The 18,183-nt window shown below is 35.4% G+C and overlaps 2 protein-coding genes across 2 annotated transcripts; one reads left to right on the top strand and one right to left on the bottom strand.

Moving 5' to 3' along the window:
• Window positions 1-373: 373 nt before the first annotated feature.
• Window positions 374-7,461, top strand: LOC125682342 (uncharacterized). Its single transcript, XM_048922845.2, has 13 exons — window positions 374-502; window positions 668-839; window positions 925-1,034; window positions 1,169-1,291; window positions 1,609-1,794; window positions 2,287-2,402; window positions 3,149-3,266; window positions 3,363-3,371; window positions 4,242-4,430; window positions 4,517-4,660; window positions 4,778-5,812; window positions 6,630-6,797; window positions 7,067-7,461. The coding sequence occupies exons 1-13, from the start codon at window positions 451-453 to the stop codon at window positions 7,225-7,227; spliced, it is 2,583 nt and encodes an 860-aa protein (XP_048778802.2). The 5' UTR covers window positions 374-450; the 3' UTR covers window positions 7,228-7,461.
• A 375-nt stretch (window positions 7,462-7,836) lies between these two features.
• Window positions 7,837-18,101, bottom strand: LOC125680392 (uncharacterized). The gene is made up of 9 exons (XM_048919949.2): window positions 15,922-18,101; window positions 15,464-15,601; window positions 14,701-14,898; window positions 13,795-14,008; window positions 13,139-13,267; window positions 12,337-12,461; window positions 10,356-10,442; window positions 9,944-10,177; window positions 7,837-9,714 (listed from the first exon to the last, which is right to left on the bottom strand). Exons 2-9 carry the CDS (start codon window positions 15,572-15,574, stop codon window positions 9,667-9,669), a joined length of 1,146 nt encoding a protein of 381 aa, XP_048775906.2. The 5' UTR covers window positions 15,575-15,601; window positions 15,922-18,101; the 3' UTR covers window positions 7,837-9,666.
• Window positions 18,102-18,183: the final 82 nt, after the last annotated feature.

Raw genomic sequence — 18,183 nt, forward strand, 5'->3', positions numbered from 1 at the left:
TTCATTTGTTTCGGTTGATCAGCAATAGGAACCGCAAAATATGGACGGAAACTTGTACATTAATGGTTTCATTGATGTAGTTTTTGTCAATTTTTTGGTTGATATCTCGATCATCCGAAAAATGTTAGAGTGACTTCGCAAATAGTTATAAAGATGTCCATGGGCTAATAAATATTGGAAGGTAATTTGCAATCTTTAAAAGTTATTGTACTTGGATAAGAAAAGAGCCTTTTAGATCTGACTCTTACCATAGCATGTCAATAAAACAAAAGCAGTTAAATTTCGATTTTCTAACATTGTGTATTCGTTGTCTCTTTTAAAATAAATGAAGCGCATCACAAGATCTTTTATCTTTTGGTTTTGTCCTATAACTCCTGTCACATTAGTAACGACTAGAAATCAAGACGTTTGGACGTGACGAATAATGCGATTCCAGTCTATGGGTGTAGGATGAGGAACTGGGCGATATTTACAGCATTTGTTGTTTGTTTCATTGCAAAAGGCAAGTCTTTGACCAAAATTTACTCTTTACTTCAAATCTGAAAATGAGTTTTGCGCCTATGATGAATATGAATATACCTATATTAAAAAAAAAAAAAAAAAAAAAAAAAAAGTAGATATGAATATGCAACTTCAGAATGAAATATTCGGTTGTTTTTTTTATCAGGAAATTGTACATGTACCTTCCCGTTTACCGGTACCTGGCACAGCAGTAACTATGGTAGCATGGTATTTTCCGGCGCCAGTCTATATCTTTCCGGTTTCACATTTGACCGAACGTCCATTGTCGGCAGTGGATGGGACTGTTTCTCTAATACGGGTACAACTTACGTAGCCAAGTAAGTAAAATCATTCTTTTGGAAATCATGAAATTCAATCTCGCTGAAAGTGGTGTAAGTGGTATTTTTATTTTTTAATTTTAAGAACCAACATCACGATTACGTTGAATAATGGTGGAACAGCTTACCACGGTTACACTTGTTTTGTATTTACGTCGGTGAATACATATTCTTACTATTACTACCAAAATACTCGTAAGTATATACTCTATATTACTTTCATAATCATTAGTGGACTGAACAGGGTTAGTAAAATCATTGCTATAGGTTTATCTATTCCAAAAATATTTTGCAACTGAATATTTGTAAGGTATTGGCTTCACTTTCAGCTGTGGAAAGTTTGCTGAAGAATGAGAGAATTGTAGCATACACACCAGGGGCAACTGTCACTGAGAGTGACGTCTGCAGCGGCACGCCATCAGCAGCAGAGTATAACGTAATGGTGCAAAGCGGTAGGTCGAGAGCAATACCGCTCTTAATTGAGACATCATTCTTATATACGTAGTGGTGCAGTGCAAGTGTTAGACTATAGGAAATTACATGAACCTTCAAGAACACCCATGCTTAGATCTTTTATTATCAAATGGAATTCTACCAAGTTGTTCATAGTTAACTTGAAAACTGTTGTGAATTTTATCAATTCAACGGCGGGTTTAGGTAGAAAAACTTTGGTGGGTGTTTTAAAAGCATCTCCTTCATATTTTTTAAAAACTCTATTGATTATATATATAATTCTATTGATTGATAACAAAAGGTGTGTTGGTTTTAGGACAAGAGGCGAACGCCAAAACCGACGTTGGTGAATTGATGTTTGCCAACTTTCATTACAAATACAACGACGGTGTCTCGGACAAGTGTGGAACAGGTGTCAGCCAGAGCATGCTCACCATCTGTCCAGACAGGCAGACCTTCACCTTTAATTACACCGTCTGCAGTGACGTCATGATGTATTCCAGTAAGATTATTCGCCATATTTGTACCTGACAATACATATCTGTATCTCCTACCGAGCGTGACGGATGAACACCGCAGGACTTACTCGGTCCGGCGTCTGTCTGGAGTCAAGTACCGACAGGGGACAGCTTTCCCTAAAAAAAAATTATCCCCCAAAATAGATATATTTTCAATTTATACAACAACAGATTCATCTCATAGCGAAAACAATTCCTTTAATATACAAGAAATAATCGTAAATAATTCATTTAACACGCGAGATGTTTTAGAATTGAGAATATGTAAATCACTTCCATACTTCATTACGTTTATACCTACACGATACAAACAGTCTAGACATTCAATTCTTTCAGAGAATGATAAGAACTGTCTATTTTGGGAGTAAATACTATATATTAATATGCTTTGTCATATAGGAAATTCATATGGTGTTATTAGTTATGCTGTACACATACTGTAGCAGATGTTATTAAGTTTCATTTGTTGTTGTTAGGTGGAGGAGTGCTAGGATCCGTGACGACTATAATGTCAGGGACCACATACTACACCACCGTGTACAATTATGACAGCACAGTTGATGATGTCAACACTTACAGATTTACCTGTATTGTAAGAGTTTTTTAAAATTGAAATTTGATTAAATGACACTCAAATAGTTGTTACCATAGTATTAAGCACATTTCGCAACATTCACTGCTACTACGGTAATGAATGGATTGGTGTTTTACACGGACTCAATATTACGTCATATTTTCACTGCATCGACTTGGTGGGGAACTGTCCAGCTGACGTTGGCAGAATGAGGAAATCAGTCGTAACACGAGGCTGGCTTACGGAGTCTCATCCGATGAACTTATAGCGGGACTCACACCTGCAATTTCTTCACATGCTGAGACTCTTTCCGTATATAACTGGTCGCGGTAGTTCAGCGGTAGAGCGTTCGCTTCGTAACCGGGAGGTCGTGAGTTCGAGGGTCATGAGTTCGAGCCCCGCTCGTGTCATGGCCGCGTCAAACCTAAGACGTTATCATAGGTAGTGAATGCTTCTTCGCCAAACGATCGGCATTTAGAAGTGAGAATCACGGGTCTTTCGGATATGACCTTAAAAAGGTCCCGAGTCGCGGGAGACGTTGGCAGGTTAAAGAACCGTCACTGCTACAACCTTGAACGCTAAGCGTTGGTCTAAATTTGTAAAACTTCACCTACATCCGGTGACGTCTCCATATCAGTGGAAAATTCTCGACGTGACGTAAAACAAACAATCAACAATTTTACTGTCTATAGACAAAATTTCACTGTGTCAAAGAGTACTCCTATAAAAATGGTAATTACTCGTTGGTGTTTGGGTTGTTTCAGGCAGCAGCCACCTCCGGGACGGACGTAAGTGCTACCATCAACCCTAAGTCATGTATAGCCAATCAGAGTCCGACATCGAGACCAAACAGTGGTGGAATATTTACCTTAGTGACAAACAGTAAGATTGCTTTGATTAGATACTGCTATTTTCTGATATATCTCGTTCTGATTTGAAGATTCAACATTAATTTAATTGTTGATTATATTTATATAGCTACATGTGGTAAGTGAATAAGACCTATAATCGTAAATGCACATGTATACACGCAACTATAAATGTCCCCCAATAATTATCAAACCACCACGACACCACAATGGTTATGGTTCCATTAAATGACTTTGTGAATGTTTTGTTTCACACATGCTTGATTTGAATTTTTTGAATACATTGCAACATGAAAGTTTTAAAGTGCACGTTAATGTGATTTAAATGCACATGTATGCGGATCTAACTTTGAAGAAATATTATAAAGTACTCGAAATACACGTGTGCTGAATACCATCACTAATGGCGTGCCTCTTGCACAGTAGTTACTTTTTGAAGTCAAGTAGGAGGTCGCCGTATGTAATTCCCTCAGGACATTCACGAACGCTTATTGTGTCTGTGTACACAACTGATTTCTAAATTCGCATGTGTTTCCATATTGACGATTTATATTCCTTGATTGTGAAATATTTTGACCTTCTACAAAAAGTCTTCAAAAGAAAACTGCATTGTAAATGTTGAATAATATCCTTTTACTTTAAAAAAAACCCAACTCAACTTCTTTTCTTCAAAAACATTCATTTTTTAAACTTAAAATACATGCAAGAATTCAAAATAATATTTGAAAGTTTAAAATGGAAACCCAGATTTCTAGATATGTTTTGGTCAAACCAACTTATCTATACTTAAACCGTCACCTGAATTCCGCGTATCTTTCCGGACCTCCTATTTTGATTTCAGAGATTACCACTACTACTACCAGCACCACTACTACAACCACTGAAATCACCACTACCACCGATCCCACTACCACCACCACCACCATAACTACCACCACCACTCCAACTACCACCGCAAACTTGACTACCACACTTTCCAACATTCCAGTCCTGACCGCAACAGTCGATAATGTCGACGTTGCAGGAATCATCGGAGGAATCGTCGGAGGTGTCCTTTTCATCGTCATCGTCGTTATCATTATCTTTCTGTGCATACGTCACCACAAGAAAAAGCGGGCGAAGCAGAAGGTCATCGATCGACGCATGAGAGTGTGGAAAATCAGAAGCACTGAAGACGGTAATGTAGTATTTCGATTGAAGATATTGATGATATCTTAAAGAGTGTTTGTTTTTACAGCTCTATATTTCGGTGTCCATTCGCAGATTTCTACGCTGATGATGTTCCTTTAAATGAAACCTCAATGAAACTGGACTGCAACCAATCCATATACCCTGAACCGTCTGTGATAAAATCCAACTCAAGAATGACAAAGATCCTGCAGAAGAAGCAAAAGGTTTCAGAATCAAGTATGTGTGTTCAGATCTGATTGAATTCTACAAACAGAAAACGGTTAAGACATTATCTGTCCATGTGTTTTGTGATTCTTAAGCGTCAGATTGAAACTGTGTATCTTTTTAATGAAGATTCCTATGTGACTGAAGATGAATATTTGGAAGAGGAGTTGAAGAACCCAATGGGCGAAAAATCCTTCCAAGTGGAGACGCACAGAAACAAAGACAAAGTTCCAAAAATCTTACCCTTTCCAAGGCCACGCACTGAACACATGCCATGGAGAACGGCAAAACGTGCTGAAAAGAAGGGATACTCGTTTGAAAGAGGTTATCCATCCATGTCCAAGTTTGGTTCAACAACTTCTAGAAGCTATACAACACTAGATACTATGCCAAGCGATGCTTCCTCTGGATTTGCATCCATGTATACCAAAGACAGCATGCACTCCAGATCAGCCATGAATCTCAGTAGAAGTTTGACCACTGCAGGTATTCATTATAAGTCAGACTCCAACATTTATGCTAAAACTAATGCTCTCACAGAGAGGAGTATGGCCAGAGAATTGACGGCAATAAAAGAGGTATCTCGCAAAGAAACGCCAAATTACATGAAACCAACTAGATCGAAAACTGCCATGTCGATCAACAAGGAGCGAGCTAAATCTCAATATAGTGTATTCAGAAATGATGGTGCAAAATCTAGAGTGCGTGAAAATGAATCTCGAAGGACTCGACGGAAAGACGCAGAATCGCGCATGACAAAAGTAAGTCACAAGACACTTTCGCCGAAAGAACGAGTGTTGGCGCGAGCGAAGTCGAAAATGGTTATAAGAGAAAAAACCAAAACATGGAGAATAACTGAAAAGCACATGCCAAACCCGAAACCTACCGATGAGAAGTCGTTCGTCGAATCTCTCAGGGACAATACTCCCCCAGTCACAAAGAAAAAGAAAAAGCCGAGGAAAGTGATAGTGAAGAAAATAAAAACACCCTATGGTGTTGTTCATGTAGACGCTTCTCAGAAGAGGACAGTTTCTATGATGTCACTAAACCAACTAGCAGGACTTGTGAAAAAACGGAAAACGCCATCTCGCTCGCAAGTAGATATTGTGTATAAAGAAAGAGACAGGGAAACCACTGTTGTGAAAGACACCTTGAAAGGAAATGGTAAATATTTAAAAATTTCCATCAGTATATGCGTAGAAACATCGAAATTATTCGTTGTCATTAAGGAATGATTACATTTCCAATGTTTTTGGCTTCGATATCTTTGCCGTTTGTAATGATAGCCATTTCCTCACGAATGCAGTGCAGTTGTGAATTATACGCGTATGAATCTTCATAAATATAGTACATCTATATCAATGGCTTTGGATTAATTAGGACAGAAATGAAAATAGAATGCAAATATGATAAATGAATTAGATATTTAAAAATTCACGAGAGTATAGACTGCAACACTTCATGCTTGTGTGAAGCGTCGCAGTTCATACCCTCATGCATTTTTAAAAATGATTGATTGATTGTATATTGTTTTACGTCCCTCTCGAGAATATTTCACTCATATGGAAAATTAAATTTATTTCTTTTAAAAATAAATGTCTTAATATGAGGAGATATACATGTATTTAAAAAAAGAGCAGAAATTAATTACCCTCATGCTTCAATAATTAATTACCCTCATGCTTCAATTATTTGTATATTCATACGAACAACACAGACATCGCATTTTGTAAAACTTATGTCGGTTTGAAAGGTCCGTGCTTTTATTGAGTTATAAAATACATTGAACCAGAATTTGGTTATTAATGATAAAACGTTAGTGAATGTAAATGTTGATACATGTGTCACAACTCAAACTAATTTAATACAATTTATATCTTTCGTAGAATTTCTAATCCGAAACAAGTGGTTTTGAATCGCTAAATTGTTATATACAGTATATAATATTCACCCTACCGTTGATTGATATTGCTTATAACAGATGAAGGTAGCGAAACTAGTGCCCAGAAGGGAGGGAGAGAATTCATGGAGTCCGAGTTTACGTGGATGGCCACCGAACCAAAGACAGAGGAACCCGGTAAAGTCGCATCTGCAACCAACACCGATACGGACAAAGTGGACGTAAAATCGGCAAGAGTGGGATCTGAAGGTTAGTGCTGAAACTGAAATATTAAACAGTCGCTAAGTGTAGCATTTACTTGTATTTCCCGATATTCAAAGCAATAAATTCCGAGCCGGATTCGGTTCGTTTGATTCTATTGAGACGCATGCATGATAAAGTGGCATGGACTCCCCCTTGCGCACATGCTTTTAACCAAAGTGAGATAGTGCCGTAGTAGCAGCCCTTCACTTTACAGGAAGAAGAGATAACGAATACATGAAAATAAACAGATATCAAAATACATATTCTTGTTTTAGACTCTGGATTCTCCGACAATTCGCCACCAGTTCATCAAAACCACCAGCCGGACGAACTGGAGCTAATCAACATCCTTCCTCCCACTAGACCGCCCAAGTTCTTCAAGAATATCGCGGACCGGGCAAGGACAGCCAAATCCAGAAAAGCCTTGTGGAAATGAAGAATAATTAATTAGCTATCAAATTAGGGTTGTAGGATTTTTGTTGTTGTTTGCTTGTTTTAAAAGAATGAAGATTGTTACGTTTTATGTTGTTATTCCTAGGATAAAATGAACAGATGAAATCCGCGTCCTCTAGTCAGACAATGAGAGGGTTTCTCTTACTAATGTCGGATCGCTGCATACATGCATGTTCCATGTCCGTTGTTAAGTGAAATAAAATCATTTTACACCTTTCTTATTGTGTTAATTTTAAGATTTGATTTCCACTTTCTTGTTCTTCGTCAGTCTTCAACAACGTGTGCATAAACCGGCAAATTAAATGCCTATTCTCTTTACAATTCTTACAGAGTAATGTTTTACGAACCCTGTCAGAAACGTGACAAGATCTCTCTTTTTTTTTTTTATAAACTTTGAAATAAATGAAGAGTAGGTCCGTTAGGATTTGTAAATTTCTAGCACAGATGAACTGATACTTGTAATTTGTATTTGACTCGTCATTAATCATTTGTTCAAAACAAAACTTGCGAGAGTAAAGGTGAAATATACACAGGAGATCTGTTTTGTTATTGGCTATTTAAAAGTTTCTTTCAATAGACAACTGACAGCAAATAGAGTAGAAAAATACTGATTTTATTTGTGCAAAGTTTTAACACAACAAAAATAGAAATCAACAGCTAGCAAACACGGACACACATACATGTAAAGTTATTAAAAATACGCATTATCACATATAGAGTGCACGACATTCAATCTAAATTATCTTTTGAAAATAAACAGGACGGAGAGACGTATATAAAAAAAAGTTTAAATAATTGTAAAAATATAAATCCTCACCAAAAAAATCAATGTCTTAGATGAATGAACATTTTGCTTTCTATAGAACAAAATGAGACTAACAAAACAGCGGAAATATTACGTGTATGTACTGCTATCACATAGTATTGAAGTGTCAAACTCCGCGGTTTTTTTAGTTCACTACAAATGTAGTTGGACGAATGTACATTCTCAAAGTACCATATCACTTGTACAGTTTTGAGGAAAATTCAGTTATCAATATATATATTATAACACTTCAAAGATTCTCTGATGTACTGCTTTACCAGGGTATTTATAAAACTGAAACTCGTTTTCTGATATACAAACCACTATCACAAAACTTGGTAAATTTAAATCTCAGTTAATATAATTAATTACTGCACTAATGTTTAATTTCTCAAAGGGAAAATCTTCAAATTCCAGAACAAATACTTTAGCATCGTATGGTTAAAGGTAAGGTTAAAACAGAGTTCAATGACTAGATCATACAAAATGTATAGCCAGTTCTTCTAAGTTATTGGTTCCCATCATATCGCTGTTTAATGTGCTTCTCAAGTACTCAGTGATGTAATGTTGACAGGATAAGCACAGTTATACTGAGGAACACCAGTACATAAAACTTGTAGTTGTTTCTTAATCTTATACAAGAATAACGAGTCAAAGCACCACAGACTCAAACAGTAGCCTACCAATACAGTACACAACTGCTAATTATTAGTAGTCTACCAATACAGTACACAACAGCTAACTATCACAAATTTAAGTTTTTCAGGAATGAGGAGAAGTTTGGTAGTGACTGAGAAACCAAACTTAAAAATCTCCAATATTGAATGAAACCAGCTTCACAACATGTTACCCATTGTGGACACCAAAATGTATCATAAACTGTGCAATAGTCCATGAGAAAAAAAGCAAAAATATACATGAAAAATTGTTACATTTACATAAACAACTTAATATTTGAAGGAAACACAATTTAAAATCCCATACTCAAGAGTCTTTGCATAAACATGCAGTAAAAATATCTTTCAAATACAATTAATATGTAAGTGTCACAAACTGTGTTGATAAACTTGTAGTGTCTGTGCAGATTATACATACATACACGTAACCCAACACAATACAGGAAAAAAGTTTGCATTTAGATATAAATTTAACACTTTTGGTGACAGTGTTATAAAATTATACAAAAATGTACATGTATGTAAAATTGTAAATCAGTATTCTTTGTATCTGAGGAACTTCAAACACTAAATTCGTCTGCTCATATGAAGTAAATTCATTTTCACTAAATCAATTACATGTACATGAATGAAAATGGATGGAATACTGTTAGGTACACCTTGACAACAGACAATATTGTATACATATTGGCAGAATGGAATTTATCATTTGTTTGGAATGTTGGCAAATTGGAGAGAATAAACTGAGAAATGATAAAATGATTCAAAAAATCAGTAAATAAATCACAAATAAACTAATTCCTTTCTTATGATAAAATAAATTATTTTGGAACAGTACAATAACCTGTTTGAGGAAGTGTTTCACTTTTAATGCCACACTTCTACATTCAAATCGTGTTACACAGCCAGTGTGTACATTCTAGATGTCCCTAAACTTTCTCTAACTTGGTTTCATGTCATGTCTACATATAGGACAGCTTGCATTTCTCTGTAAATGAAAAGATTCAATCATCAATCTTACAAGAGTAGCATCTGTACACTAACTTGGTAGTAAGAATAGTGCCTGTATCTAAAGTCCTGTGCCTGACACATCTTCATATGTTTTTTTCTTCATTTAAAACGTTGATGTAATTATGAAAGTTACATGGTTCATTATTCATAAAAATGACTGTTTACCAATGAAATGGACTTTCGAATTGCTGTAAAAAATTATTTACCTTCAGCCACTCTTTGACACATGCAGCATGATAGTCATGTTTGCATGGTAACGTACAGAGTTTGTCTCCACTTTTGTACGATGACAGACACACTCGACAACCAGGTCCCTCATGGTTTTCTGTGTAGATCTGGGTTTTGGAGGTGTACGTCTTCACAGGGAGGGCTTTGATTTCCTTCTCTTCCATCCCCCGATTCTTCACTTCCCCAACTCTCTCAGCTAGTTCCCACAATGACTAAAATAGAATGATATTTACCTCATACTGTCATATTTCAGCTATTTCTTTGATTACAATAATTTTAAAATGTTATTACAAATTACTGCAATTTAGAGGTTTCTTCAGAAGATATTTTTATTGAATACTGTTTTTTATGATATTGGTATATTTCTTTCTTCTGAATATAAAGTTTTACCTCATAGTCATTCGGATCAATATCATCTGGGACGAGTAGTTCAGGTCTGCGCCCCATCAGAAACAGAATCAGCAACATTGGATCTCTCTATAAAAAAATAAAAAATCATGAGAAAAATACAGCTCAGTGAGGGACAATAGAGGCATCAATTCTTACTAACTGACCCTGTTGTATATTACTGAGTTGTTGGGTTTTTTTTGTTACAGAAAATCCTGATGATGAATATTTACACACACACACACATAAATATATATATATATATATATATATATATATATATATATATATATATAATCAGTCAGAATACTTTGGAGGTCATATGCGACATTTCTCAATAATATAGAATTTTTGGTGGCATTTCACTTGCATCCTATCTTGTTTCTACAATCAAACATGGGGTACTATACTCACCAGGTTTGTTTGAGAGTTAGCATTTTTTGATAGCTCCTGGTTGTGTGAAGTAAAAATCTAAATTTAGCTCTTACAAAGATATATGGATCACAAAAAGATGTAAATATGAACTTTACTAAGTAAATGTAGCAAAGAAGAGGAGAGACATCTTTGGATCAATCAGGGACTGAACCCAGAACCCTTGCGTTACTAGTTAGGTGATCTACCCACTGAGTTAACCAGACTGGTATATGAAGTATGGTAATATATCAACAATATAAAAGTAAAACAAATTTTGTGGAAATCATACAAAACTCTTCACATAGAGGAGATACTCAGATAGAAATATAATTTTAAGAAAATGTCAGAAATGTCACATACAATCTAATCAAAATCTACCAATGTGTAGCGATAGTAGATGAGTGGATCATAGGATCTAATTTTAATTAGATTGTGTCACATATGACCTTGAATGGAAGACAAACTTTAGCCATTCATGTAAATGTACAGTGTACTATATCTCCTTACAAACTCTCTTACCATCATGTGAATGAAACAAACTCTTGTTACCATCATGTGAATGAAACAAACTCTTGTTACCATCATGTGAATGAAACAAACTCTCTTACCATCATGTGAATGTAACAAACTCCCTTACCATCATGTGAATGTAACAAACTTTCTTACCATCATGTGAATGTAACGCATTCTCTTACCATCAGGAAATAAACTCTCTTACCATCATGTGAATGAAACAAACTCTCTTACCATCATGTGAATGAAACAAACTCTTTTACCATCATGTGAATGAAACAAACTCTCTTACCATTATGTGAATGAAACAAACTCTCTTACCATCAGGAAACAAACTCTTTTACCATCATGTGAATGAAACAAACTCCCTTACCATTATGTGAATGTAATGCATTCTCTTACCATCAGGAAACAAACTCTCTTACCATCATGTGAATGAAACAAACTCTCTTACCATCATGTGAATGAAACAAACTCTTTTACCATCATGTGAATGAAACAAACTCTCTTACCATTATGTGAATGAAACAAACTCTCTTACCATCATGTGAATGAAACAAACTCTCTTACCATTATGTGAATGAAACAAACTCTCTTACCATCAGGAAACAAACTCTTTTACCATCATGTGAATGAAACAAACTCCCTTACCATCATGTGAATGAAACAAACTCTCTTACCATCATGTGAATGAAACAAACTCTTTTACCATCATGTGAATGAAACAAACTCTCTTACCATTATGTGAATGAAACAAACTCTCTTACCATCAGGAAACAAACTCTTTTACCATCATGTGAATGAAACAAACCCTCTTACCATCAGGAAACAAACTCCCTTACCATCATGTGAATGAAACAAACTCTTTTACCATCATGTGAATGAAACAAACTCTCTTACCATCAGGAAACAAACTCCCTTACCATCATGTGAATGAAACAAACTCTCTTACCATCAGGAAACAAACTCCCTTACCATCATGTGAATGAAACAAACTCTCTTACCATCAGGAAACAAACACCCCTTACCATCATGTGAATGAAACAAACTCTCTTACCATCATGTGAATGAAACGATCCTCAGCATTAGTGCTGGTTCGTCTTCCATTTAACAGCATTATCTCGGGTTCTGTTTCTCCTCGGGGGAGTTCTGGACGGTTCAGAGCCAAAGACAGTGGTGGAGCTTCAGGAACAAAAGACATTTGTAACATTAAGTCTGATTGGAGATTAGATCTTGCTACCATACTCATATACATGTAACTTGAATATTGAAGTCTGTAGCAACCTGATTACCCTAGCAAATACACTTTCAACTTAGAACTGTACGGGTTTTATGACCAAAGATTAATATCGTTTCTTTAACAAGTAAAAATGGAATTTGAAAAGTAAATGTATTTCTTGGCTAACAGCACATTGAACTGAAACATTTGACTAGCATATTTAGTGACTGCCAAGAATTACCAAATAGATGTGCTTTAGCTACACATCCCTTGAGTCCAGTAACATATCAATATTAAGAATTCAGTAACGATTTGACTTATCAATACTGAAAATTGAAGTTTCTCAGTCAAAATAATAAAGAGGTAATTCTATTACATGCTCTTTAGTTGTTATTTGAAGAGTTGATCTGAAAACTAAAGGTCAAGAGTTACAATTTTCACGTTACTTGTATTTCATCTGCAATATACCCTAACATGAGAAATTGCTTTTTGGTGCAAATCTTCACATCCTTCATGAAATATGAAAATTAAAATAGAGACAAAGAGATACAGGTCACCTTTTTTCTTGCACCACAAAAAGTCAATTCCGCCAAAGCCATGCTGATGCTTTATTTTTATATCATAGATAAGAATTGTATACCACTAGCTTCCATTGTCTGAGGTGCATCTGAGGACTGGTCGGTGTCTGTCCTTCTTACAGAGGTTCCCCTGCCTGTACCTCGTCCCCTTCTGGTAAGGCCTCTACCACGGCCTCTCCCTCTGCTTACCCCTTTGAAAGTATCAAAATTATATTCCTCGTAGAATTATTTCTAAAATTTTCCAAGGTGCTTAGGTCATAGTGTAAGAAAATACATGATATCCTAAGTAATACATGTATATGTATGTGTGTATGATATAACAATATTGATGATAGATTATGAAAATGCATCTATGAGTACATTATCATGTCACAAGTGACGGTGCAATGAAATAATAATATCATGTAAATTAAAATGGGATGAAATCATAAAATCAAGATGGAATGGACAAGCATAGAGATTCTCAGTAGATGTATAATAATAATGATAATAATAAATTTATTGAAACCAATTTGGGGCCCTTGAGGAAATACAAGTAAAGAGCAACATACAAAAGAAGAAAGTCAAAATTGATAGCAGTAACATGTCGATAAAAAAAAAAAAAAAAGAGAACGATAAAGAAACTGACTACAGAAGATAACAGCAGTTCAATAGCGATAAGCAGTTTACATATGCAGTAATAACTCTTGAAAACATAACGCTTAATTCTTGTGGTTACCTCTACGAGTTGAAGCCATTGAAGGAGTAGGTGTGGCAACAACATCCGTCTCTGTCGGCCTCATGCCATGTACAGACCTCCTGGGGTTCATCATGCCTCTAGCCCCCCTCCCCCTCTGTCCCCGGGAGGCAGGGAGTACTGGAGATGCATTGGGGGAGTTCTCCTCTACAGTGGTATCTGTGTCGCTGTCAGAATCATCGTCTTCTTCACTCTCCTAATTAATCAAGACACAGATCAAACACGAATCCTGTCAATTATCTTCTATAACTAATCTAATGACAGGCAGATCTACAGTGATTAGAGAGCTAACAACAACAGACATTTTATAACTAATACTAATGACAGGCAGATCTACAGTGATTAGAGAGCTAACAAATAATTTCACTTTTGAAAATACACGACGCCATGAGCTGTGACACTTCAGGCCGTAATATTTCATGAAGCTTGTCATTGCTTCATGAAAAGTATGCTGAAAGGAAGCATTGCAGTTCATACCATCATGTACTTACATAAAAGAAGTTTATTTCTTATATATACTATTCCGTTTCCATTTCTGTCAGAATTCCCAGTCAATAAAATAGAGATAATATATTTATCAAGATCCGTGCATTGTTCACAACTGCATCACATTCATCATGTTCATGAGAAAATGACTATCATTACCATTGTTAAAGATATCAAAGGAAAAACACTGGAAATGTAAATTTTGAAATACATCAACAGGACAGACATACCATAAAGTATATATATATGTTATTATTACTGACAACGACAAGATCGCCTTGGCTTCATCAATCCAACACTAATCTACAGATGGTCAACGACACCTATCATAATAACTTTCACTTCATTGTACGCTTGTAATGCAGTTATAATGTGTATTGTTTACATGGAAAACACACTTACTGACAAAGTATTTGACTGATTCCTTCTTCGATTATTTCTGCTTGCATGAACCACTAGATCTGCAAACAGTTGTGTTATTGGCGTCATTGATCGAAAAGAGCTTGGTGGGGGGTGTTCCTCACTCCCCCTCATCCTCATCAGAGGTACAGGCATAATGTTGATGTCCCTGTGCATTCTTCTGGCTATTTCCTCATCCTCCTACAGAATAATCATGCTGGGTTTTTTTTTTAATTTGCTCAGAAATATATGATTTTACTTGCATTCAAAGTATTTTGAAGGAAAAAAAATCTGAAAACCTGTAAGTAATCTTCTTTCTTTTGAATGTGAAAAAAAAACCTGCCACATGTTTTGCTGGTTTTTAAAAAAAAATATCTATAGACAAGATCAGTAATATACTGTGTCGCGTTTTTTGTTTTTTTCTACGAATCTAAAATTGGGTAATTTCCTGGGTCTACAAAGGTTATAATGTTAATGATTTTAGCGGAATGAATTCTGGAGGACAAAGAATATTTATCTCTCTTGAAAATACTGAAGTCGTAATTGGGTGCATATTTGGCGAGTGAAAATTAAGCAGAAAGTTATCCAACCACTAAAATAAGCCAAATTTATCACCCCGCAGAAAAAACCCACTATATGACATTAGAGCACTACTATAATGGAAAATGAAGTGTAATACATTTTACTTATTACAAATAATGAAAGAAAGGACTAATATTTCTTGCCATTATCAATTTGAACATCTTCAATGTGAGGGACTACAAACCTCTAACACAGCAGCGTTTTCTTCCTCCTGAAGTTGCCTAGCATAAGCCTCGTCTTTGGTCAAACTTAATGGTCTAGGATTTTGATTACCTGGCCCTTGTCCACTAGCCATGGTGCAGTGAAATTTCTTCAGTCATGTCTATTCAAAATCGTGAAGAACATTCACAAAAATGAAAACTCTAGAGAAATAGGAATTTCATTTTAAAATACCACTATATAGGATTTTGTTCAAACTAGCTATTATATGATATGACTAGGATAAAACCGTATCATGTCCAAAATCCTCTCATAATCTATTATATATAAATTGGATTAGTATGTACTTTTAGAGGAAACTCGAGATGACATTTGATTAACAAGTGCTTGTTCTTGACGCAATATTAATTATTACCTCTGGGAACACAAGCTGATCTAACTGATTAGCATTAAACATCACCAATATTTCGTTATTTTACTAACCTGGTAATTCTCAAAGATGGAAACCTCCCAGATAGTGACATCCAGCCATTTCTCGAAGGGAAGTAAATCTCCAATATAAACAACTTTGTAGCTCCGGAAGTTGTGTAATTAAAGGCAGCGGGAAATTTTGAATTAGGAGATCAACCTAAATGAGCTATTTTAATACACGATATTGAGTGATGTCACCTATTCGAATAAATGATATCGAATGGTTAATGTATCAATGGGACACGAATTTTTAAACACATATTTTTCAAAATACAATGGATCAAACCGTTTTATTCAAAGCAAAATGCTAATTATACATGATTCATACAAAACAAAATATATTAAACATTCTTTTTCAGTTCATGTGATAAATTGTTTTTCACAAAATACTATGTAGTCCATAGATTGTCTTCTTTATTCTTTGCTCGACATATATTTCTTCAACTAAGTGCTTTGTAAATAAAAAAAGCTACCATAAAAAAATACAAATAACGCATATATCAAATTTACCAACTGGTCTTCATTTTTTGTTTTAAAAGTATAATTATTAACAAAATTTCAGTATTAAAGACAACTAGCCCCCCCCCCCCCCCCCCCCACTTTTTTCATTACTTGACCACCATCGATATTTAATGCCGAAATACCGTTCTTTATAGTAAACCAAGAGCGATCTCTCATGAATAAAATCAACACATCTTGGATTGAATTTTGAAACATCTTACAAGCATTACTTGGATGGTCTTCTCACATTTTCAATAACATAATTATATATTTCAGCAATACCCGCGTGGAAGCGGAAAATGACTGCATCTGTTTACTCTCTACTTTATGTCGGATCCGGACGATTTTGGCGGGCTTTCTGTTCGCTGGGAGTAATATTGAGAGAGTTTTTTTTTTAAAGACATATAGATCTCTTGTTTATAAAGACGGCCTCATTTAAGTGAAAGAGATATCTCTCATTTAATATAAGGAAGATAACTCTTTCTTAGAGAGATATCTCTCATTTAACTAAAAAAAAAAAAGATAACTCTTTCTTAGAGAGATATCTCTCATTTAACTAAAACAAGATAATTCTTTCTTAGAGATACCTCTCGTTTAACTAAAAAAAAAAAGATGCCTCTTCCTTAGAGAGATATCTCTCACTTAACTAAAAAAAAGATAACGCTTTCTTAGAGAGATATCTCTCTTTTAACTAAAAAAAAAACCCAGATAACTCTTTCTTAGAGAGGTGTCTCTCATTTAACTATAAAAAAAAGAAGAAGATAACTCTTTCTTAGAAAGGTATCTTTCTAGGTTTGGAGATATCCCCTAAAATTGAAAAAATATCTCATTTTCTGAATAAATAGTAAAACGGCTTGGCATAGATATCACCTATTCGATTGAGTAGCCCTTGTTGCCAGTGGGTGAATTAAAGTCTGGGCTATTAAACCGATTTCTCTCTTATTTTTCTCTTAACGCAAACTGTGTGTCTGAGCGAATTTAAAGCTGGACAAACTTCGCTTGGTAGTGTAAATGGGCGATAATAAACACAGAGCGAAAATAACCCTGTACACAGTATTCGAAAAGAATACGTGATATCGCCTGTTCTAGTGATATTGCCTGTTCTAACTGGTGATATCCTCAAATCAAAAGCTGAGTAGGTGATATCAACTATCAAATAAAGGATCTGTGGAGTCTTTTATGCAATATCTACCCAGAGTTATCGTTCCTTACACTCATATACACGTGTGTATGTGAAAGCAAGGAACGACAACTCTGGGTAGAGATTGTCTTATATACCCAAAACTTAACATGATCCGAATGCTGGAGGAAACTAACAACTGAATATAGGGTAATATCCCCATTGGTTGATATTCGAGTGGAAGTACATGTGACGTAATCAGTCATTCTTTCACACCCATGCTTGGTTGTACTTAGACAACATACATCAAGGGGATGATGTTGGTCACGTGTTAATCTATGGTTTTCCCTCCCATCCAGGTTTTATAAAAGCATTATGTATTGGTTCTTGAGAAACAGGCCAGTCATTTATACATCCATAGTGAACGCCAGGGTACAGCATAATGATAATTTGTGAAGCTCCTGGTACCATGTGATAAGCTGCTATGGGTGCAGTGATTCGTATCATCCTACATTCAGATTTCCATTTGTGGAGTCACATAATCCGAATGCTGGAGGATACTAATCACTGAGGATAGGGCGACTTCCATGTTCTGTTCGAACTTTTCTGCAAAGGCAGTATTCTTATCGACATCAATAAAGAAAATGATAATA

This window comes from Ostrea edulis, chromosome 2 (assembly GCF_947568905.1).
Source record: "Ostrea edulis chromosome 2, xbOstEdul1.1, whole genome shotgun sequence".
NCBI classification, from domain to species: Eukaryota; Metazoa; Mollusca; class Bivalvia; order Ostreida; family Ostreidae; genus Ostrea; species Ostrea edulis.